Source organism: Homarus americanus, unplaced genomic scaffold (assembly GCF_018991925.1).
Source record: "Homarus americanus isolate GMGI-L3 unplaced genomic scaffold, GMGI_Hamer_2.0 scaffold1024, whole genome shotgun sequence".
Taxonomy (NCBI): Eukaryota; Metazoa; Arthropoda; class Malacostraca; order Decapoda; family Nephropidae; genus Homarus; species Homarus americanus.
The window spans coordinates 3584058-3607849 of NW_024715228.1; the positions used below are offsets into that span (position 1 = coordinate 3584058).

General features: G+C 42.6%; 1 protein-coding gene across 2 annotated transcripts; it reads right to left on the reverse strand.

The window, feature by feature from the left end:
- Positions 1–8757: 8757 nt before the first annotated feature.
- On the reverse strand, positions 8758–22638 carry LOC121856163. Of its 2 annotated transcripts, XM_042351495.1 has the most exons (5): positions 22492–22638; positions 14778–15310; positions 13422–13603; positions 13150–13253; positions 8758–12669 (listed from the first exon to the last, which is right to left on the reverse strand). In XM_042351495.1, the coding sequence occupies exons 2-5, from the start codon at positions 15289–15291 to the stop codon at positions 12552–12554; spliced, it is 918 nt and encodes a 305-aa protein (XP_042207429.1). In that variant the 5' UTR covers positions 15292–15310; positions 22492–22638; the 3' UTR covers positions 8758–12551. The 2 variants fall into 2 exon arrangements, with proteins under 2 accessions (XP_042207429.1, XP_042207420.1); XM_042351486.1 differs by lacking the exon at positions 22492–22638 and having other exon boundaries at positions 14778–16498.
- Between the last annotated feature and the right edge of the window lie 1154 nt (positions 22639–23792).

A 23792-nucleotide genomic window follows, 5' to 3' on the forward strand; every position in this document is an offset into this window, starting at 1 on the left:
CCCTCACAGATGGTGTTATGAGGGACCTCACGTGGTGTAGTAATTCCCTCACATATGGTGTTATGAGGGACATGTGGTGTAATAATTCCCTCACAGATGGTGTTATATGAGTGAGGTTTGGTCTTAGGCCTTCCTATCGTAGACGGATTAAAACATCGCTGGTTGTTGTTGGGTCTCACGGGCCGTTATCACTGGGTACCTGGGACATCACTGTGTGAGGGTTAACTTGGGTACGACTGTTACTGTTGAGTTGTTCTCACTGACGTAAGCACTGTTCACCACTGTTCACCTCTGTTTAACACTGGTTCCATTCCTTTCCTAAATGAAATTGTAACTTCTGGCGAGAACTTGTTGATATTCCGGTGGGGAGGAGGGTTCAGGGAGGGGGTTGGAATGGGCCAACTTAACAGTTGACCTGGCTGCTCCGAGAGGAGCGCCAGGTACGTCTTGACCCTTCGCTGGTCAAGGATGTGTGTGTGTGTGTGTGTGTGTGTTTGTGTGTGTTGTCCATTCCAGGTATTGATCATGTTCTATAGTGACCTGCACTGTGGTGACTTCCCATACCTATGCTGGACCCATGGGAGGTTAGGTTAGCGTTAAGGTAGTTAAAGGTGAAATAACCCCGACCCCGAATGGCTAATAAGGTTATTAATGGTGAGATGATGACTTAAACTAACACACAGACACGACCCAACATAAGAATACTTATATTATACAGTATAAGTGAGGGGGTGAAGGTGGTGTGGTGAGGGGGTGAAGGAGGTGTGGTGAGGGGGTGAAGGTGGTGTGGTGAGGGGTGAAGGACGTGAGGTGGGAGGAGGGGAGACACGCGACCTTGACCACTGCACTATGGCGTTGTGGAGGAGGTGAGGGGAGAGGTGGAGGTGGGTGTTGCCTCAGGTGGATCTGTGATTGGTCTTAAACTATCGGAAGAGGGGGCGACAGAAGTGGACAGGAAGGGTGGCGGATAACTGGACGACGTAAGAGGAAAGGATAGGATAAGATAGGATAGGATTGGATAATAAAACACTGTCCAGTTGTATAGTTCAGTGGTATCATGCTGGTACTCGCTTGGGTTAGACGTGGGAAGGATGTGGTTCAGTGTGACACCTGTCGAATATTACAGGTATTGTGTAGGTACCTGAGTTTTACCTGTGGACCTGTGAGAGATAGCTGCCACTAGACCTGTGAGAGATAGCTGCCACTGGACCTGTAGAGAGATAGCTGCCACTAGACCTGTAAAGAGATAGCTGCCACTGCCATCACTGGACCTGTAGAGAGATAGCTGCCACTAGACCTGTAAAGAGATAGCTGCCACTGCCATCACTGGACCTATAGAGAGATAGCTGCCACTAGACCTGTAGAGATAGCTGCCACTAGACCTGTAGAGAGATAGCTGCCACTAGACCTGTGCCACTAGACCTGTAGAGAGATAGCTGCCACCGCCATCACTGGACCCATTCAGCTGGACCTGTAGAGAGATACCACTAGACCTGTAAAGAGATAGCTGCCACTGCCATCACTGGACCTGTAGAGAGATAGCTGCCACTAGACCTGTAGAGAGATAGCTGCCACTGCCATCACTGGACCTGTAGAGAGATAGCTGCCACTGCCATCACTGGACCTGTAGAGAGATAGCTGCCACTAGACCTGTAGAGAGACCAGTCAGTTAGTCACTCTTGCCTGATAAAGCCGTCCAGTTCAGATATATCAGTGAGCAGTAGGATAACTCACCCGGTGCGCTGCTAGACACTAACTCATTATAGAACAAAAAAAATCTGTTATTTTATCAGTAGTTTAATCGTGTCAATATCAGTCACTTCACTTCATTGTCAAGTCATAAATAACATGTCATTGCCTCATCAGCTGTCTGCAGGGACGGCCTCCTCGTGTACACCCACACAACCAACTTGACGCGTCATTGAACAAGAGGCACGAAGAGAACAATGAGAGTGGGTCCCGTAGACATGACGGCCAGTTAAGAACACTACGACTAACCGGGAACGAACTAGTGACTCTTAGAACAGGAGGCGAGTGTTGTATTCACTCGTCCACTCCAACCTAAAAGTCAACATCACAAGACAGTACAGTCGATGAAAAATTAAGCCACCTGTCATGGCCGCCAGACAGAATGTTTTTTTTCTAACAGGCCAAATTATGTCTTTCATCTGTGTACTGCTATGTCTCTTCTAACACCGAGGCCAGTGACCTATTTTGGGCTATGACGTCACACTCCTTTGCTCACCCTATTGGATGAGACCCACTCTTGGGCTGTGACGTCATACTACTCTGGCCCACGCACACACTGGAGTTTTAAAGGCCAAAACAGAGTGGAAATGAGCTTGGAATTCCCACTTTCATGTCTCTTACACGACTGTTTTGGGGCATTTTAATTAAGTTGTTTTTCTCGCTCGACACTTTAAAATTCACTTCCTAGGTAAAGCTTGATGTGTGTGTGTGTGTGTGTGTGTGTGTGTGTGTGTGTGTGTGTGTGTGTGTGTGTGTGTGTGTGTGTGTGTGTCACCTCACTCTTCCAGGGCTTCTTATCATTCTCACTTAACTAACTGGACTCTACTTATAGCTGATGCAGTAAACTTCATATTTCCCCATTACCAGGAACCTATGTGTAACCTAACCTAACCATAATTGCATAATTGTGTCAAAAGCCGTCGAAAGCGAGTTAGTTACTCACACACACACACACACACACACACACACACACACACACACACACACACACATACCAAGCGTTCCTGAAGTTCCGTTAATATTTGTTGCACGAGGTCAAGAGCTAGCTGGCTGGCTAGTTTGGCTGACTCATGCTTACTGTCAGTTTTTGTGCGATTGTTGAAATTTTATGCTTACAGATATAATCACACATAAACACACATGCACATACATATATACATACACGTACTAACAAATACACACATTCACGTAAAAACACATACACTAGCACGCGCACACACACACTCACACACACTCACACTCACACACCAGGGGGATAGGGTGGGGCTGGGCCTGGTAAGGTAGAGTAGGGCAGGGTAAGGTAGGGTAGGGCAGGGTAAGGTAGGGTAGGGTAAGGCAGGGTAGGGTAGGGTAGGGTAGGGTAGGGCTGGGCCTGGTAAGGTAGGGTAGGGCAGGGTAAGGTAGGGTAGGGTAAGGTGGGGTAGGACAAGACAGCGTAAGGTAGGGCAGGGTAGGGCAGGGGATGAACAATTTACCGTGGATCAGGTGACCAGCTCTTGCCTTTACCTCCCGCCTACTGCAGTATATCGTGTGAGTTTGGTGGTCGGTCGTTAAGGCAAGTATTGATCACACACAAACAAACCACACCCACCCCATCTCCAATCACCCCCAATCCCTCCTAACCAGCCTTCACCCACCACCTCCACCTAACCTGTCATCACCCTCACCTCTATAACCCCTCCTCACCCCACCACACCCCACCCCACCACACGCCTGGGCACCAATCAATTGCTAGGGATTCATCTACCGGAATGCTTGTAAATATTTGGTATATTGTGGTTGTGTGTGTGAGAGGTGGCTGGGTAATACTGTACTGTACTGTAGTGAATGAGGCTATTACACATCTCACAGCCTTCTAAACAGCTCTGTCGACTATCGTTGGTTAAGTTGATTCCTTTACTATTTTACTATTGTTGTGTATACCTGGACTGTATAGGATTCATAGGAACATGTATACTCCCACTAAACCTCTGAGAAAATTTTACTGATTAAATGTTATTATTATTATTATTATTATTATTATTATTATTATTATTGATGCTGTTAGTAATGTTGTTATTATTATTATTATTATTATTATTATTGATGCTGTTAGTAATGTTGTTATTATTATTGTTGATATTATTATTATTATTATTATTATTATTATTATTATTATTATTATTATTATTATTATTATTATTATTATTATTATTATTATTATTATTATTATTATTATTATTGTTATTGTATTGAGGTAAAAGTAAGAGCTGAGAGTGTTGAGAGAAGGGGGCGGGGCTGGCTGGGGTGGGGGAAGTTGGGGACCTGCTTGCTGGGGAAGGGGACCTGCTGTGGGGGGGGGGTGGGGGAGAAGGAGGGAGGGGGTACAGTGGCAAGCTCGAGTACCAGGGACACTTTTAATGAGGGAAAAATCATACAGTTTATGTGTGGGAGGGAGGAGTGTCATGGTAGTGTTCATTACAGAAAATCAATAAGAGGTTCAGGTGGGTGAGTGAGTACATGGAAAACCTGGTTGGGTGTGCCTCCCTCCCTCCCTTCCTTCCTTCCTTCCTTCTCATTTTTACTCTCCCCTCCCTCCCTCCGTCCCTGCTTTCCTCCCTTCCTCCCATCTTTCCTCCCTCCCCATCTTCTCCTCACCCCCCTCAACCCTCCTTCTCTCTCTCACCTCCCCTCCCTCCTTTCGTCCCTTTCTCCCCCCTCCCTCCTTCGTCCCTCTCCCCCTCCCTCCTTCGTCCTCTTCTCCCCCTCTACTAAAGATTTAAAACATAATGAAAACTTCTTAAACATGACTCAGATAACACTGTGGACGGCCCCGTTTAACGAGTGAGGAGATACGACTCGAGGTGGAAGACGTGGGGAGTATCACCGCATGTCACCACTCACCCCCCACCCCCCCTCCAGCCACACCCTCCCTCCCCCACCTCCGCCCGCCCGTGAGAGACTTGCCGAGTGCGCCACAGTGTCTTTTAATTAATCCACGTGTTAGTTGTGTCTAAGATACAGTATATCAAATTAGGCTCACTGACGTTGTTTATATATATGAAAAACCCGAGAAGGAAAAACATTGTAAATTTTAAAGATTGAAAGTTTTATTCTCGTGTTACAAAAGTAGTTGACTTTGAACTATTATGAAGTGACGATATTTTAAAGGATATTGGTGTAAGTCACTCAAATAAACTATCTTTACTTGGGGTGATCCATGAATGCCAGGATGAACACTGTGACTCCTGTTGTCTCGGTAGGGTTGTCAAAATCCTTCGTCCGTTGAGTCATATTGTCTCAACACAAAATCCTAAAGATACTTTTTGGTGTGTACAGTACTTGTGAAACCTCCATATAACGGACTTCTCTCTCCATATAAACCGATAAATAGGGTTTTTACATCTAACTTACCCTCGATATAATGGACTTCCATATTTATATAGTGCATTAGATGGAGGTTTTTCACAGCTGATGGACCCTCGATATAACGAATTTTCCTTTCCATATAGTCCGTTAAAGAGAGGTTTCCACTGTACACAACACCTGTTAAAGCGGGCTGAGCGATGGTGGTAGGAGGGTTAATTAATGGCCAGGTGAGAGGTGTTAGTGATGGTGGTATAGTGTGTAGGGGGTGAGGGAGCGATGTGTCTCAGTGTGGGGGAGTGAGGGATGTGTCTCAGTGTGGGTGGTGAGGGGTGGATATGTCTCAGTACTGAGGGTGAGGGAGGGATGTGCCAAGGAAGGTGTGTCACTGTATCCTCTTCACCTGTCACCTCACTAGCCGGTCTGAGGTAAGTGAGGGAAGGTGTTAGTGAGAGATGGAGAGACTAATTACAGGTGTGTGTGTGTGTGTGTGTGTGTGTGTGTGTGTGTGTGTGTGTGTGTGTGTGTGTGAACTTCCCCAAGAGGTACAGTTTGTGTTTTAAGGAGATGAAACAGACTGAGTTGCCAAACACCTTCGGCCTGTGTAGAGAGCATGATCTTCCACCTGACACTGTACACACACACACAAGTATAGACACAAGAGCTTAGACTAAGGTGGTCACTGTAGTAAGGTGGTCACTGTAGTAAGGTGGACACTGTAGTAAGGTGGACACTGTAGTAAGGTCGCCACTGTAGTAAGGTGGTCACTGTAGTAAGGTGGTCACTGTAGTAAGGTGGTCACTGTAGTAAGGTCGCCACTGTAGTAAGGTCGCCACTGTAGTAAGGTGGTCACTGTAGTAAGGTGGACACTGTAGTAAGGTGGTTATTGATGACCTCTATTTACCTGAGACTTAATTAGCTTAGCCATCTGTCCATTTGGTGGCTGCATGAGGTAACTGAAACAGACAGACACAAACCTGACTGGCGAGTGAACTTAAGGAGATCAGATCACCAGGTAGGGAGAAAAAAGTGTTAATCCACCTCACCAATCCACAGTTACCAGTCACGGACACAATTTACTCACCTCACCAACCCTATGCCAGTCCACAGATGCCAAGGACGAATACAATATCTCACGGACACACATGACCTAAACTAATTCTCGTATTTATTGTTATTATTATTATTGTTATTGTTATTATCATCATTTTTAATTATTGTTATTATTATTATTAGTAGTAGTAGTAGTTTTAGAGCGCAGGGTACTAGGGTAGGGTGGGGTAGAGTTAGATGAGGTAGGGTAGGGTATAAAGTTAGGTAGCAATAGGGTGAGAGGAGTGACTATAACCTCACATCGTGGTAATTGTCTCTCTCTTCTCATCTTTCTTTTAAATAATCTCATTTTGTTTATTTACTCCATTTATTAAGTCTAGTATCTATCTCTTTATTTCTACTTTACCATTTTTTATATATATATTTATCTCCCGTGTTTGGCGTTGAGGGTGGGGGGGGGATGGTGGTGGGTGTGGGGGCGGTAATGGGGGTGCTACTCCTCCAGCCTCCACCTCCCCCTCCCCATGGTCTCTCAAGGCCACTCTTGTCTTAAGCTTGCAATGGTTTGGTCTTGTATAGGTGTGTGTGTGTGTGTGTGTGTGTGTGTGTGTGTATGAAAAGGGGTAATCGTGAAAAAAAAAGAATATTCATTTTTCAATTTCAATTGTTTATTCCTTGATAGAGGAAGCGGGATCCTAGTGCTGTCACTAAGTACCCCTGTACAATGACACCAGAAGCATCTGGCAAGTGTGACAAGTATATACAGTATAAATATTATAAAGGGGCTTACTAAAGCCTAAGGAAGGAAGGATATTCCTTTAACACATAATCAATATTATTTACAAAATATCTGGCCAGTATGGGGAGGATCATCGTGTCTCCGTCAGGGGGTCGTGGAGTGGTGGTCCAGCAGGCGTCACGGAAGCGTTGTGTGTGGGGACATCTTAGGAGGTAGTGGATAAGGGTGCTGCTGTCGGGTCTTCTGCATAATGCACAAGAGCGTTGCTCAGGGGATGCGGGGATACCAATCTCCCAAGCAAAGTCAAACCCAATGATGATACGGGCAGCAATCACGTCCCCTTTCCGCGACCCTTTCCCATAGACATACGAGAGGTCAGGAAGTTTACGGAGGACATCCTACCAGGTGGGCGGGGAGTCCAGGGGGATGGCTGCTTCCCGAGCTTCTCTCTGTTTGCGGCGAATTTGGGTTATAATCTGTAAGAGTGTTCGAGGAACAACGTAGTCAGGTGTGGCCTTGTTACAGCCAGTCTTGGCAAGGCCATCTGCTGCCTCATTCCCCAAGATACCGACATGACTGGGTAGCCATAGGAATGTCACAGGACGGCCTGCATCCTGAAGTGTGGATGTTAACCCTCGTATTCGGAGAAAAAGAATAGTATACTTTTTTTACCGAAACTTCAATTATGTGTGAATACCATATAGTGAAGATCATACAATATAGGTAAACGAAATATTAATGAATAACTTTACTACTAACCTAACCTAAACTGACCCTAACTACTATATTTTTACATACACCTGTACCTGTGTTTTATTAATTACAAGCACTTACCTTTCACCGTATATTACCTTGATCATCTGAGTCTCTTTAAGGAAAATATATTCTTTATTTATTCATAATGAGAGGGACTGGGAACGTGATACCATATATTGTACTCTAGTTAACACAGGGCTGGTGCGTCAGAGCTACCACAATGCACCACTAGGAAACATTGCTACTGCAGTATATCACGTTTGAATATGTAACTAATATCAGTATAATTCAATAAGTGAAAAAAGATTTGTAGTGGACGTTGAAGAACCATCGCCATCTCGAACAATTCTGTAGGTATTATTTTAGCCATCTTGATGACTAACCCATTTCATTGTTCTTTTTCTTTACAGTACAAGTTATGAGTTCATGGGTTTGGGCTACAGTATAAGTTGTGAGTTCATGGGTTTGGTCTACAGTACAAGTTATGAGTTCATGGGTTTGGGCTACAGTATAAGTTGTGAGTCCATGGGTTTGGTCTACAGTATAAGTTGTGAGTACATGGGTTTGGTCTACAGTATAAGTTGTGAGTACATGGGTTTGGGCTACAGTATAAGTTGTGAGTTCATGGGTTTGGTCTACAGTATAAGTTGTGAGTTCATGGGTTTGGGCTACAGTATAAGTTGTGAGTTCATGGGTTTGGTCTACAGTATAAGTTGTGAGTACATGGGTTTGGGCTACAGTATAAGTTGTGAGTTCATGGGTTTGGTCTACAGTATAAGTTGTGAGTTCATGGGTTTGGGCTACAGTACAAGTTGTGAGTACATGGGTTTGGTCTCCAGTATAAGTTGTGAGTACATGGGTTTGGTCTACAGTATAAGTTGTGAGTACATGGGTTTGGTCTACAGTATAAGTTGTGAGTACATGGGTTTGGTATTACAGTATTTCATTCCTGTTTTAATTTTATCAAGTAAAATCCTAATTCATAAGTTTATAAACTGTACTCTTTCTGAATTTTAAATACTGTAGTACATAACGCAATACAATCGTCAATATTCTGTATTTATTCTCTGGACTCTGGCGACATGACCAATGAAAAGGTTAAAATAAACAGTAGATAACTTCATTACAAAATATATTTGAGATAAAACAAAAGAAACAACATATTTTTTACTTTTGTTTACATTCACTCGTGTCCAGGTAAATAATAATGATAAAACACAAGTTATACAACACCTTAAGTTGAGCAAGTGTATAACTGTGTATAGTAAGTGGAAGAGGATGTTACCGGAATAGAGATAACATCAATAATAAATAAAGTAATGATAATAAAAACCCAAATGTTCCATAAATGATAACAAAAGAACAAAAATAAAAATAACAAGTCTTTACAAAAAATAAAAAAAAGTTATAAGTGAATAATATACTTGGGACACTGAGTGAATGTATGGCAGCCAATAATAATATATAATAAGAGAGGGGAATGGGTAGGAGGTGGCAGGGGGTGAAGTAGGAGCTCTGTGGAATGACACCTGTGTGGGTAATGAGAGGGTTTGAACCATCGATTTCGATGTAGTGAACGTTGAGGGGGGGGGGGCGGCTGATGGGTGTAGGTTGATATTGGATGGTGGGGGGGGTGATATTGGTTGGTGGTGGGGGAGGGGTTGATATTAATTGAGGGGGTGAGTGTGGGTTGATATTGGTTGGTGGTGGTGGAGGTGAGGAGTGTAGGTTGATACTGGTTGATAGGGGGGGTGATGAGTGTGGGTTGAGACATTGGTTGTTAAGGTTGGTGGTGGATGAGAATTGAACGTAAATTCAGACACAGGTACATAGACGTAGGGGGGGGGGTGTAGTAGGACACAGGTGTGTAGAGACATACTGGAACTCACTGGTTGGCTCAGCTGGGCACCCAGTACCCAGCATGGGAAGAACTCACTCAGTAACTCCCACACTTACTGAGCTAACCTTAGGTCAACAGGTAAGCTGCCACGACATCAATAGTTCATATAATATTAAGAAATCCAAAAACAAAATATTCATACAGTAGGTGGAACAGCTGTCACATATAGCACAACGAAGCCTTCAACAGACTGTAATACTTGATAACAGCCATGAGTTGGAAGTTGGACAGAGGAATGTACCTACACTGATGATGACCCTAGCTGAGTAGTTTATCTACCAATGTATATATATATATATATATAAACTATATATATATACTGTATATTATTATCACAGGCAATATTTACATGCATAGACAAGAGTAACCATCGCAGTAGTGACCATGTGGAGCGCCAAGACTAAAGAGATCATTGGTCATGGGTACAAAACGTTGTGTTCACTTTATATATATATATATATATATATATATATATATATATATATATATATATATATATATATATATATATATATATATATATATATATATATATATATATATATATATATATATATATATATATATATATATATATACACACAGTTACTTATATACTAGAATACAACTGCCACATCAGTGTCAGGGAATTTATCACTACACCACAGTGACGGTGTAATACAGTAGACAGAATAAAACACTAGACCGAGTTCTCAAACACTGGTACACAGTCTTCCCTCTACTAGGGGTAAGAGAATGCCTCTGGTTAATGAATATCTCGTACAATTTAGACGTAGTTTCTGCTGCCAGTAGTTAAGTCAGTCAGTCTTGGTGAACTGTACCTTCTTGAGTGAGCCAAACAGAAGCATCCTTACACCACTAGTAGACAGAAATGTGTTATGTAAGAACATTTGGGAGTCATGGGCTAGCTTGGTCTGGGATGACCCTTACCCCACACTCAGTTAAGTAGTAACTCCAACAGCTATAGTTTACGACATTTCATAGCCAGACTCTTAGCTGCTGCTGTTATTTATAACTACTGTAGTGTCTAATTAAACATATTTGAAATTACTATTCACTAAACTAAGCCAAAAAGTACATGGTCAATTATCTCAGCAATAAGTCAACGCCACACAACTGAACCAAAATGATAGACTAACTGCTCTTAACTACCTAACTATATGTATAACTGTGTTGGCGGGGCCTGTCTGGTATGGGTAGTTTAGAGAACACAGTAACACTCTCTCAGGTAACTCCAGAAAACTGTGTTGACTCTCCTGTAATAATCAACCCCAAACCAGGTACAATATTAGTTTTTCGTGATCTACCAGAATACATTTTATAACATCTACAAAATCATAACTTTAATTCAGCCGGAATGCTTTTGTTGTTACTTCACATGAACCTCTCGGATCTCTTTGATATACTAACATATTTTTTTGAAGTGTCTGTATCATACACAACAGTAGATGTAATAATAATTGTTACTAAAAGAATGGATTCAAATCACCTCTGTACATCTTTCATCAGCCTCTACCCATGCTACTGTGTTATCTAAACTATAGTATTGGTGTGCTCCCCTGGGCTGTCACCTCGTTGTGATGTACGTTTGTTATGTACATTATCTTGTACACTACATAATGTACAGCTGGCGAGAGAAACCACCCCAAGGAATGTCGTCAGCAATAATGAGAGTGGACACATTAGACCAAGTTACCCACCAGCGCCTGTAGTGAACGTCTCTAGTGACTTGTTACAGTACAGCCACGAATCCCCTGTAATGCCACATACAGCCAAGAGTCTCTGTAACGCCATAGTAGCATACACGGTCATGTATACTGTTTACCGCTATAATGGTATGTAAAAGTATACATTTAAGAACGTTAACTTAGTATAGTTATGAAAATAATGGCGGTAATGTTGATAATGGAGTAATTTACGTGACGCACGAAAATAATGACGCAATTTACAAATAAAATAGAGATAATGATGCTATGTACAAGCGATTTACAGAGATAATGACGTAATTTACAAGTGATGCGGATAAATGATGCAATTTGCAAGTGACACGGAAACAATGACACAATTTACAAGTGACGTGGATAAAATGACAATTTACAAGTGACAGAATGACACGGTATACAAGTGACACGGATATACGATCATGACGCAATTTACAAATGACAATGAATTGCCGAAAATACTAATAATATGCCACACTGAAAGGCTCTGAAGTACTTGATGTATACTGAGTGTGTAATACAGTATACTGTATACTGTATAGGGTGACGCACGAGCGTGTCGAATGAAGTGTCCAGAGAACAAGACCTTGCTAACTGTGCAAACGCCTTCATAAATGACAAATGAACAACATGTGTTATTCAAGGATATATTAAAAGTTCTTCAAGAGTATAAGACAACTTAGTGAATGATGATCTAATACACGTACATATTTTAAAAAGAATCTTTGTACCGTGGCTGTCACATGCTTCTCCCACGACCATACAACTCTGTGTTCGTAATTCATCGTTTCTAAAATGAATCGACTCGCTGTGTTATAAGTCTTTAGAAAAAAAAATCTTGATAATGTGTGTAACTGTGGCCTTATGTCACTCAAGTTTGTTTCTCCTTGATCAATGTGGACAAAAATAAACATGGAGATGAAGATGACATTATATACATATTCAGAGGAAAGATCAAACCTTAACATACAACTATAGTATCACGTTTGGTGGTCATTGGCAAAAACCATATCCTTCTTTAACTCCCAACGAGATGTGTTACTTAGCACATATACCACGCCACCGTACAAAATATCCACTCGTTTAAAACTTCCTGCTAAACAGTTTCATTAATGTTTTTGGTTATATGCATTAAATCAAAATATATAATCTATCTGTACAACTTCAAATTAAATCTAGTAAAAAACATAATCTGAATCAATCTTCTAAAACTCTCCTTCTTCTACAATAAATGAAATAACAAGTATTTCTCTGGCCTCCCGTGTTAGGTGCTGATGACGTGGCTGCCTCAGAAGTTGACGGAGACGGTCCTCTTCCTAAGAGGTCCTGGGGAGCCTGTGGGGGAGGTGTGGGTGGAGGAGGTGAGCGTCAGCCACAGCCCCACACACCTGCTCAGCGACCCCCACCTGTCAAAACACCGAGAGACCACAGGTGAGATAATGATTGGTATGTGTAGAGGGGCAGGGGGAGGCTTAGTGGTGGTGGTGGTGGGAGGGAGAGTGACTTTGTGATCTGAACTTGTAAATTCATTGATAGATTCAATATATATATATATATATATATATATATATATATATATATATATATATATATATATATATATATATATATATATACACACACCTGTTATACAATTGAATTTCATGTATAAAATGTTACCTATCCAAATTAATTTAACATGTTTCATAAGTTGATAAATAAAGTCTTGAACAAACAATGACAATACCATATAAAGTTGTATAACCGCTTTATATATATACTGTACTGTACAGTATAATCGTGTGTAAATATAATTTTAAAATGGGAGTAAACAGCAAGTGCACCTACAACAGTAAGTGACAAAAGGACCCAGTATACTGTATACAAACACAAGCTGGGAGACCCACCTGGCAGCGTCACTCAGCTGGCGAGCTCGCTGGCCGTCACCATACCGACAAGACACTACCATCTGTTCGGAATTCTGCCACACGCGGTACGGCTGCACTATCAGCTGTGAACAGAACACGTTGAGAAATAATAGACATTTGTGGAATTAACAGTTTTATGAACGTTCATCACGAGACTTTAAATTTGCTGTAGTCTTACACCTTGAGTACTGATTATATATACCGTATATAAGCATGGATATACTAAAGGGTAACTGTTGAACGTGAACTACCTTGAGAGCTGCTGAAGTGACCTCGCCCGCGGGCAGAGGTGGCTTGTGTACATCCCTGGAATTGTTGACCCTCGCTGTCACTCCCTCGTGCCAGTAGTCCTTCAAAGGCTGCCTCACAGCCCTCTGACGACCGTCCTTATCCCGCACCAGATGAGCTAACTCGAGCGTAGCAAGACCCGGCTCTGTTGGGGGACAACCAGAAATGCCTCACATAAGCTTCTTGTTTTTTTGTTTTTGTTTTTCAGCAAGATATTTGCAAGCGTCTCAAACTATGATACTAATTACTAGCTGTTAATTGAAATAACTAAGTAATTCGAGAAACATGCAGCATTATAACTAGTGTTAAAGGCTTCAGGAGCCACATTTAACAAGATCTGTTTATTTCCAGACTTATTACTTCACTGTTCGGATACTGACAGTGTTCATGTTAAACCAGAGGAACAGTTAAAGTATTGAATAAGGTAAATGTCAGAGACAGACCCACGTGCTGCGCGGCGGGGTCACAGGGAGCGTTCATTAGTAACGTGCAATGTTTGACCTTAACGGCGCTGTGCAGGCTGTTTGTTTACTACGAAGTTAAGTTAACTTAATTATAAGTAATGATATATATATATATATATATGGCGTGTGTCACAGAAACCACAGTAGTAGATAAAATAGAACAAGAGCAGCGCATGTCGACCGTAACCTTGGGTCTCTTTAAGAACATAAGAATGGAGGAAACTGCAGAGGCCTATTGGCCCATACTGGGCAGTCCCATTTACACCCAACCCCTATCGCTCATATATCCATCCAACCTATGTTTGAAGCTATCCAGCGTATTCGAGTTTATGATGATATTGGTAACTTGTTCCACTTATCCACTACTAGTAAGGAGGATCTTAGGTTACGGTGGAAATACAGTGCTCGTGTTTGTGGTTTATATCTCCTATAGCTACACGGGGAGTTCACAGTTTTTTTTTTTTATTCTGTATGTATTAACATGCAAGGTAACCACCGTTCACCACTGCTAACGGTCCTGTGCCTCAACAAACACTTACGTGTACCGTATTCGAGGTACTTTTAACATATTTAGAATCTCAAAGTATTTTTCCCAGTTGCTTTAACAGCTACAGTTATTTGCAACGTTTTTAATCACCAAGTGTGGTTTGAATATATTGCTATAATGAGAACTGCACAGTCGATCAGTATACAATATAGTGAGTTGCTCCAGGACCAAGGTTGTCTGAGCCCTAATGTTATTCTTTTACGTGAAGTTCCATGACAAGTCCAAGCTAACGCTTAACAATCAAACTCTAACAAGCTCTTAATCCAATACGGGATGTAGTCTTGTATTAACAATTGTAAACAACTTACTTTTATTCTTGGGCACGATGGCGATGCCCCAGTGGTGGTGAAGCTTAATGTTGAACTCGAGGATGTCTCCAGACCGGACCTGCGACAGGAGCCTCTCGTTGTTCTGCCGCGTGAACCAAGGTGTCAACAGCATGAAGTTGGAGGGAGTCTTCTTGGCTTCTTTCTCTTGTTTCTCCTTGGCTTTCTTTGCTGCTTTCTTGTCCAAGACTGGGGAATGTGGGGCTGACAGGGACAAGGAGAGATCATCCTTCTTCCTGAGGAGCGTAAGGTCAGAGTGTACGGTAAGATTACCCGTAGACTGGGTGAGGCGGGCGGCGGACACCGCCGATGATGCGTTGTGTCGTTTAGGTGAGCCCAACATGTAGCCTCCTCGATGCTGTGATGGCAGTCGACACAGACGGTCAGTACACTCCTTCGGGTCGGTTTCACTACCCTGGTTACCCTCCTGCTTCTTGTGGGGTGGCGATAGGGGGGGTAGCGGGTTTAAAGTGGGGGCGTCTGAAGCTTGTCGCATCGGTTCAGCCTGGCCACAGCTAGAGCGGGAAAGGTTGTGGATGAGTTGTGAGCGTCGAGACACTAACTGACGCTCGAGAGATTGTGCGTACATTGTGCTTACTTGCATCATGGTGCCGGTTTATCTTTTAACTGTCACCTGGAGTATTTGACACACGGCTGACTTATCGTTATTCACCAAAGTCGCTCAATACGCTAAACTCGCTTGATCGATTTGACAGTACTGTACCGGTCTGTGACGTCACTCGCTGACAAGTGCGCCAGAATTTCAGTAAAGTTAATCACTATTCTTGTTTATTGTTCACTGAACATTAAAAATACTGAGTCCGGAAATTTATAAGCTGTAATAATGGATCTGCAGAAAACTGAATGAAGGCTGTCACCTTCACTCTTTAATCTGCAGAAGGCACCTATCTACCTTTCAGCTTCCTGGCAAATCAACTTTAAGAAGACCCGTGTTAACAGTTTCCGTTTTGGGAACACTTAAAATGAAACTTCTGGCGACACGTTTATATACTGGAAGGTTTAATACTGTCGTTCTCGAGAACCTGTCTAGGAGATACACAGGTTGTGGCAACGCTTGAATTCGACTGAGGAGAAGTGTGTACACCTGGCGAGTATATATAGCGATCTGGCATGTGACTCGTGCCGCTCTGCCGGACGAACGATACACAACGCCTGGCAGTGCGGTAAGTCGGCCGGCGTAACATTCCTGGCAACTCTACTACTGTACTATAGAGGAACCCCATACTATATGTGACGTAGAGTATCTTGTAATCAGAAAATCAGGTCACTCGCTCAGCTGACTCACCAGACAGCTCTACAGATGCTCTTATAAGAAATGAGAAAAAATCAGAGCATTAGCAACTTTGTTAATACTGTACTTGGCTAACAATTTACTCAGGTGTAAAAGTCTGATTGCTTAAGCTTGAGAGCATAAGGAAACGTTTTAAATACCGTACCATTCAGCTTAGAGAGAGCTTTAAAATGTGATAAAAAACAAACAAGGAGAGATATAGTGTACAGGAGTATAAGCGCTGGCACCACAGTAGTGCCACTTCCCGCCCGGCCACCATAGGTCAGGACTTGCCCCATCACCATACTGCTTGTTCAGTAGATAAGGCAGACCTGTTGCAGAGGAGGGAGCTGCTGTTGCCTCCTCTCCCTGGCTGCTGCACTCATAGTCACCTCTGACTAGCTATCTCACTCACCTCCCCCTTCATCTTTTCCCTCTCATCTCTCCCTCTACTTCATCCCTCTCACCCCTCCCTCTCCTTCATCCCTCTCACCTAACCTAACCTATTACCTCTCATTTTTTTATATAATACCTTTATAGTTTAGTGAGGATAATTAATACAGGTTTAAAATACCCTAACCTAACCTAACCTAACCTAACCTAACCTTACCTGACCTAACATGAAAACAAAAGCTAATCGATGACGGATAAAAAAATAATAGTTCAATATCTTATCAATTTTTCCATAGTTATAAATTTTAATAAAAGAAACTTACTAAATATTCTTAAAAATATCCGTCAAGTTTATTAAAAGAATGATAGTAATATTATCAGTGGAAATAATATATAATTTTTAATTTATTCGCTGTCTTATGTCAATTGTTTACTTCATATAGCTCATAAAAAACGTAATATATATAAGTAATTTGAATGTGGATGAGAATGAGGTGTATTACGATGATGTAGAATGATGATGATAGGTAATTGGAAGACAGAATGATAACTAGAAGACTGAAGGATGATAGACAATAGGAAGATAGAATGATAAATAATTGAAGAGAAAGACAGGATAATAAACAAGAGAGAAAGGGGTAAGAAACGTGAGCTATAAAGAACAGCGTAAAAGAGACTCAGGAAGAAAGAAGAAATAACAAGAGAGAAAAAGAATTAAGACGAAAATGAGAAACAGGGAAGAACGTAAAGAAAATATCAAGAATGAAGCCTAGAGAGAAGAAGAAGAAGAAAAGGAGGAAAAGAGGAAACACGAAGAGAAATAAGACAAAGAAAATATATAGAAGAGAAGGAAGAAGAATACAATAATAAGAAGTAAAGTAGGAAAAGAAGAAGACGAAGACGAAGTAGGAGAGGAGGAGGAGGAGACAGTGAGAAGGAGAGGAGGAGGAAGTAAGAAGAAGAAGGAGAGGAGGAGGAGACAGTAAGAACAAGCGCTATTATACCGGGGTCGACCAAATGTCTTGAACCCAGCCTCTAAATATATAGCGGGGGGGGACCTCTCGGCCGTCTCCATTAGGAGGAATATCTCTCAAGAACACTACTGTGGAGAGGGAGTGGCCCTGGGTGGCCCTAGTGGAGAGGGAGTGGCCCTGGGTGGCCCTAGTGTTGAGAGGGAGTGGCCCTGGGTGGCCCTAGTGTTGAGAGGGAGTGGCCCTGGGTGGCCCTAGTGTTGAGAGGGAGTGGCCCTGGGTGGCCCTAGTGTTGAGAGGGAGTGGCCCTGGGTGGCCCTAGTGTTGAGAGGGAGTGGCCCTGGGTGGCCCTAGTGTTGAGAGGGAGTGGCCCTGGGTGGCCCTGGGTGGATTGAGGAGTGGCCTGGGTGGCACTAATGTTGAGGGGTGGCACTAATGTTGAGAGGGAGTGGCCCTGGGTGGCACTAATGTTGATGGCAGGGTGGCACTAATGTTGAGAGGAGTGGCCTGGGTGGCACTAATGTTGAAAGGGGTGGCCTATGTGGCACTAATATTTAGGGGGTGGCCCTATGTGGCACTAATATTGAGGAGTGGCCCTATGTGACACTAATGTTGAGAGGGGTGGCCCTATGTGGCACTAATATTGAGAGGGGGTGACCCTGGGTGGCACTAATATTGAGAGGGGGTGACCCTGGGTGGCACTAATATTGAGAGGGGGTGGCCCTATGTGGCACTAATATTGAGTGGAAAAGGTCCTGGGTAACACATCACTGCGTCCGTCCGTCCGTCCGTCAACAGGAGTCACATTATAACTGCAACAGGTAATTTGGGTCAAGTGTGTGTGCTGTCTTGAGTGACCTTAGGTGTTGGAATGTAAACACGACGTGGTAGGCCGGCTCGACGTGTCCTGGCGGGTGCTAATGGTGGACGCTGCTGACAAGTGCCTGAACGCAGCCAGATATTGTGTTACCCGACTCAGTTCTGGTTACGTTATCTTTTGTCGGTGAACGCGCGCACACACATACACAAGCACGTATCACACACACAAGCACGTATTTCTCTCACACGCACACACACACACACACACACACACACACACTAAGTCAAAGAAGCATACACGCATTGCACGCAAACACCTCAGAAAAAAACAACTGGGAAAATCCTCCAACCATTTCCTTTACTACGGAGAACTTTCTTTGTTATTAGTATCGTGTGTGTGTGTGTGTGTGTGTGTGTGTGTGTGTGTGTGATGTTTTGTTGTGTTTTTGTTTGTGTGTTAATATGAAGTGTTACTCCTTACTAAAAAAAACTACAGTAATGTTAATGGTGTAACTTAACTTAACTTAACCCAACCTAACGTAATTTAAGCCAAACCTACCAAACTTAACCTATAACCTAACCCCACCATAACTAAAAGTTTATCATCTAGTTAATTTCTAGTACATGTTCCCCCCCTCCCCCAAGCAAGCACATCCGCTGAGGGAAATCCCGCTACCATTGTAGAATTTCCCAGAGAACTTAACTAACTTTGCTGACATGTTGTTGAACTCTTGACCCCTTGTAGAATGACCACACACACACAGACAGAAGCTTCAGGGGAGCATCACGCAATAAAGTAGTACTATGGTAAAGATTATAAACCTTCCTCGAATCCTGTTGAGGGTCGAGGCGGACGTGCAGCAGTCACCCACTACCAGTACGGGGAACTACAGTATGCTGCACACATCAAGGTCAAAGCTTCCCAGGAATATTCTGTTTACATGCGTTCAGTTGGTTCATTAATACATTACAGCCCTCAACAAGACGCATAAACTTGTGTTGCTCTCAACTAGGTACGACACACATACTAACTATATATATATATATATATATATATATATATATATATATATATATATATATATATATATATATATACATACATACAGTACATACATACATACCAAAGCTGAACATAACACAAGCGTTTGCATCACCTCCCACACACACACACACACACACACACACACACACACACACACACACACACATTTGCATCACCTGCACGTAATATTGACCATTAAACCATTGCAAGAAAATACATTACATCATACAAACTGGATATTATGATGAGGCAGAAAACATTTTGATTACGCGACGGAAAAACCCCACAAGAAGTTTCTAATCTTCTATGAAATACCTTGACGTGTTAGTACTGTAGAGGAGAAACGTTCACGACAACATTATTATATACAGTCAGCGGTGAGTTTAGGTATACCTTTATAATAACAAAAATAATGATTGTAGTCACTCACAGTCAGTACTTTAACATTATGTCTGCTATCTACTAAGACAGTTCTATAATTATAGATTATAATCTAAAGTATACCACTGTGTGTGTGTGTGTGTGTGTGTGTGTGTGTGTGTGCCTGTCGGTAACTGATAAAGACACTGCATTATACGCAATTGCCAGCCGTGACGTCATCCGCCACGTCCCACCTCTCTCTCACACAAACATTGTCAAGCAAACGACTCTTAAGACTAAAGGTGTGGTGATGTACCCGAGCAGCTGGGCGACAGCTCCAGAAGGAGCACTATATGACCCTCTTGTCGTCTCAGAATGGTTGCTAGGTTACACTCAATGTTTCGTTATAATATATGTTGTTCGTCTTTATAGTATTTACGGGCGAAAAGAATTAATTTAATTGGCAATAAAACTTCCTCAGAGCAATGTTTTATCATACTGTGTGGCCCTGAGACCGTCCGAGAACTTTCGGTGGCCAGTGTACGATAGCGGTAAGTGAACTTACAAGTAAATAATTTTTGGAATAAGAGTGTACAGCGGCCAATGAATAAATATATATATATATATACACAGGTATATGGTAATACAAAATAACTTAGTATAACATTGACGCATCGTTACAAATATTTTCATACATTCATTATTTGCTTCTTTCCACTTCTTGACAACCCCTGAATATCTAACTCTTCATTTAAACAGTTAAGAGTTTTATAACTTCAAAACAAAAGTTTTCCTCCGGGAAAAATGTTTTATTCAGATTTAAAACAGCCAAAGGTCGACAGGTCGAGTGATCTGATTCCCTGAGGCCGTACATTAGAAGTGTACAACAGGTGTGTAGAGGAGAACGGCGGGTATGATGGTGAAGCTGTCTTGTTGTGTGAACAAAGTGTCTTAACTGTTATAATACGACTAAGGAACATGAAGTATCATATATTAAGGTACATGAACACGTACTGTTATGACTGAACCTTTGTCTCTTGCTGGTTGACCTACAGTGAGGTATTTTTCTCATAATTATCAAATTTTTTTCTAAGAATCTATACTTTAAAATAACCCAAGCAATTTGTATAAGTGCATATATATTCTGAATATTATTTCATAGTGACGGAAATAATGTTAGCGCTTATACAATATTTTTCCCGCGTCTGGTCAGCAAACCCGACAAGTCGCCATCGTTGGTCTGATGGTGCATCCCTGTTGTCTTCCTACAGATGACAACAAGAGGAACCAGTTTAACCGGTCGACAAGAGTGTCTGGTCGTTTGCCGGACGCTTCCCTCAGAGTTAAAAATATGTGACATTAACCTTTGAGAAGACACTAAAACTCTTCAGTACTGCTACTATATTCTCCTGACACTGATTTTGCCGTAAATTGGTGTTATTGTATCTAACTGAATTAACCACAAATTGAGCTTTGCGTACATGTATCTTTAGACGCTTTTCCTTTAACGCTCTCGTATCGTCCTGTAGTCACGAAAAAGCTTACGTTTAAAAGTAGCTATTACCGCCAAGTGAACTTTCAGCTTAAGTTCGTCATTTCTGTTGATTACTGACTAAAGATAATGTCTACTCACTTCCTACTGTCAATTTTCGTGTCTGCGTCAGCCATTGTCTCTGATGACTAGCACTGTGCCACTCACCCATCGAGTTGCACATCTAAAGGACCTGGACTAAAGGTTGTACCATAAGAGAAGGCATGGACTCAGGCTCTGTATGTTGTGGAAAGAAGTTACACATTCAACACTACACATCTGAACATTCTCCTCCTCCTTCGTCCTTATTTCACCTGAAGATTAACCACCCTAACACTAATTGGGGGATGAGGTTAGGTTAGCTTTAGGATAGGTAAACATTTCGTCGTGTAACATTGGGTTTTGTTTTGGCCCTGACCTTTGTTTGCTGCGTCACTAAAGTCAGGGTTTTCTGTAGGGATTAGCGGCAGGCGAGTGCGTTCCTCTCGTAACAAGCCTCCTTCACTCTAATGGTTGTACAGCACCTGAACTATTGCCCTCAAATCTTTTTGTTTGTAACTGTTCCGTCTGAAGTAGATTATACTAGAGTTTGAAAATCTGAACTATAATTGAGTATAACCAGTGCTAAAGAACATATCCAGCATAACATAATGTTAATATACAGCCTTGACTATTATACATAAAAACTATTATTATTCATTTAAAAGCTACAACCCGATTGAACCTCTTGTTCCTCATGTAATCCCGTCATTATTACTACACGTGCTGCCACTACCCGTTCACAACAACAACACACCTCCTCCATCGCGTAGTGGTCCTCCCTGACCCGACATCCCTCTCTCGCCTCGCTGTAATAACTGATAATTACACAGCTATTAACAGTAACTAACTCCTTCCTCCATGTAATCTCACATACTACGAGTACAATTTCCCTCCTTGCCAGTCAGTGCTCGTCACAGTACTGTTGTACTGTACGTACTGGGAAGATCCCCTGCCGTAGAGAGCAGCTGGGGGCCGCGCCCTTCCCGACCCTCCCTCACAACCCAGCTGCAGCGACCGTGTACGTGACAAAACCACGGCGTCTTTGGCTACTTGCCTCTCCCAGCACTGGCAGTGGGGGAGCAGTACTAGTTTGTACTTTGTTAGTTTTGTACTCTCGCCCGTAACAACAGTCTGTCTTGTTGACAAACACACCTACTTACTCACTCTGTCTCTCCATGACACGGTACAGTACAGTAATATTAACTCTTAGTATGTATAAACTTTCCTCGTAACTATTTACTCACTCAGTGAGGTGCGATCCAAGGTGACACCCGCTGTGTCAGTCTGTACAGTACAGTCGGTGAGTGGCGGAACAAGCACAATATATACCACAAAGCACGGAGAAACCTCGACCGAGTCGATATAAAGCTGCCCTCTTTATGACGTGGTATTCTAGCTCCCTCGCAGAATCCCATGTTACATGAAACTTGCGAACTACGAAGACTGTACTCCCAAGAAAACAAGATTCATGGGCAGTTTTCACGCGAGTCACGTCACACTGGAGTTTATTGACTGCTACCTGACATGGTGTCAATGTTTAAAACATAATAAAAACATTGGTTGCTAAACGTGACCACGTGAAAAAGGTGGTGGCTGTACAAGACGTTGGACAGCGGCTGCCGGCAACACATGTACATGACAACCCAAACGTAGGATGAGAGCAACCCGGCCCGGCGAGCGGTCGATGGGAGTAGGAAGATGAAAACAAATTAAGTAAACCAAGAGGAGGCGGCATGAACGAACTACGCTGCTCTTTTTCTTGCGTATGTCACAATTGTGGGCCGTAGTTACCCCGTCATATGGACAAAAAGACATAACAGGAGTGATATCCAAGAGATAATCGACTCTGAATGATGGACAGTTTAGTGTGGCGTAGGCGGCTTGTACCCTCTGCCCTCTGTTGGTTGTCGTGGGGGGTAGGTACAGGGGGGAGACGACTGTGAATATAGGGGGAGGCGAGGAGGAAGTTGACGGAGTCCACCCCAAGTTTGTCATCCGTTACGGAGGTAAGGTGGGTGGAGCGTTGACCTAGCCAGCCACATAGAAATCGATGCACCGAGGACAGACAGACAGACAGAAGGCAAACAGTAGACACCAAAACACACACACACACATACACAGTTGTTGTTGTTTCCTTATGGGGGAGAGGAAGGTATTGAATTGAAACAGTTTATTTAGCCAGAAAAACACAGATACAGAGTGGATAATAATAACAATATTAACATGGCTGAGCCAGTTGAGAACCCGAGCTCTCTTTTAGGCACCTGCTATGTACTGTACATTTATCTCAAGAGAAAGAGGGGCGAGAAATAGTCCGAAAGTAAGAGTAATTGAAAAAAACAAGTAAACTAAAACGGCATGAGAGACAAAAAAGAGAGGAAGAGAGAGAGGACAATCTGGGGTGAGAGTAAGAAGTAGGAAGAGGGGGGGGGGTGTAAACAAGGGAAGGATCACATGAAGAATTGTCACCCCAGCCTGCTCCACCTGAAGAATTGTCACTCCAGCCTGCTCCACCTGAAGAATCGTCACCCCAGCCCAGTGAATA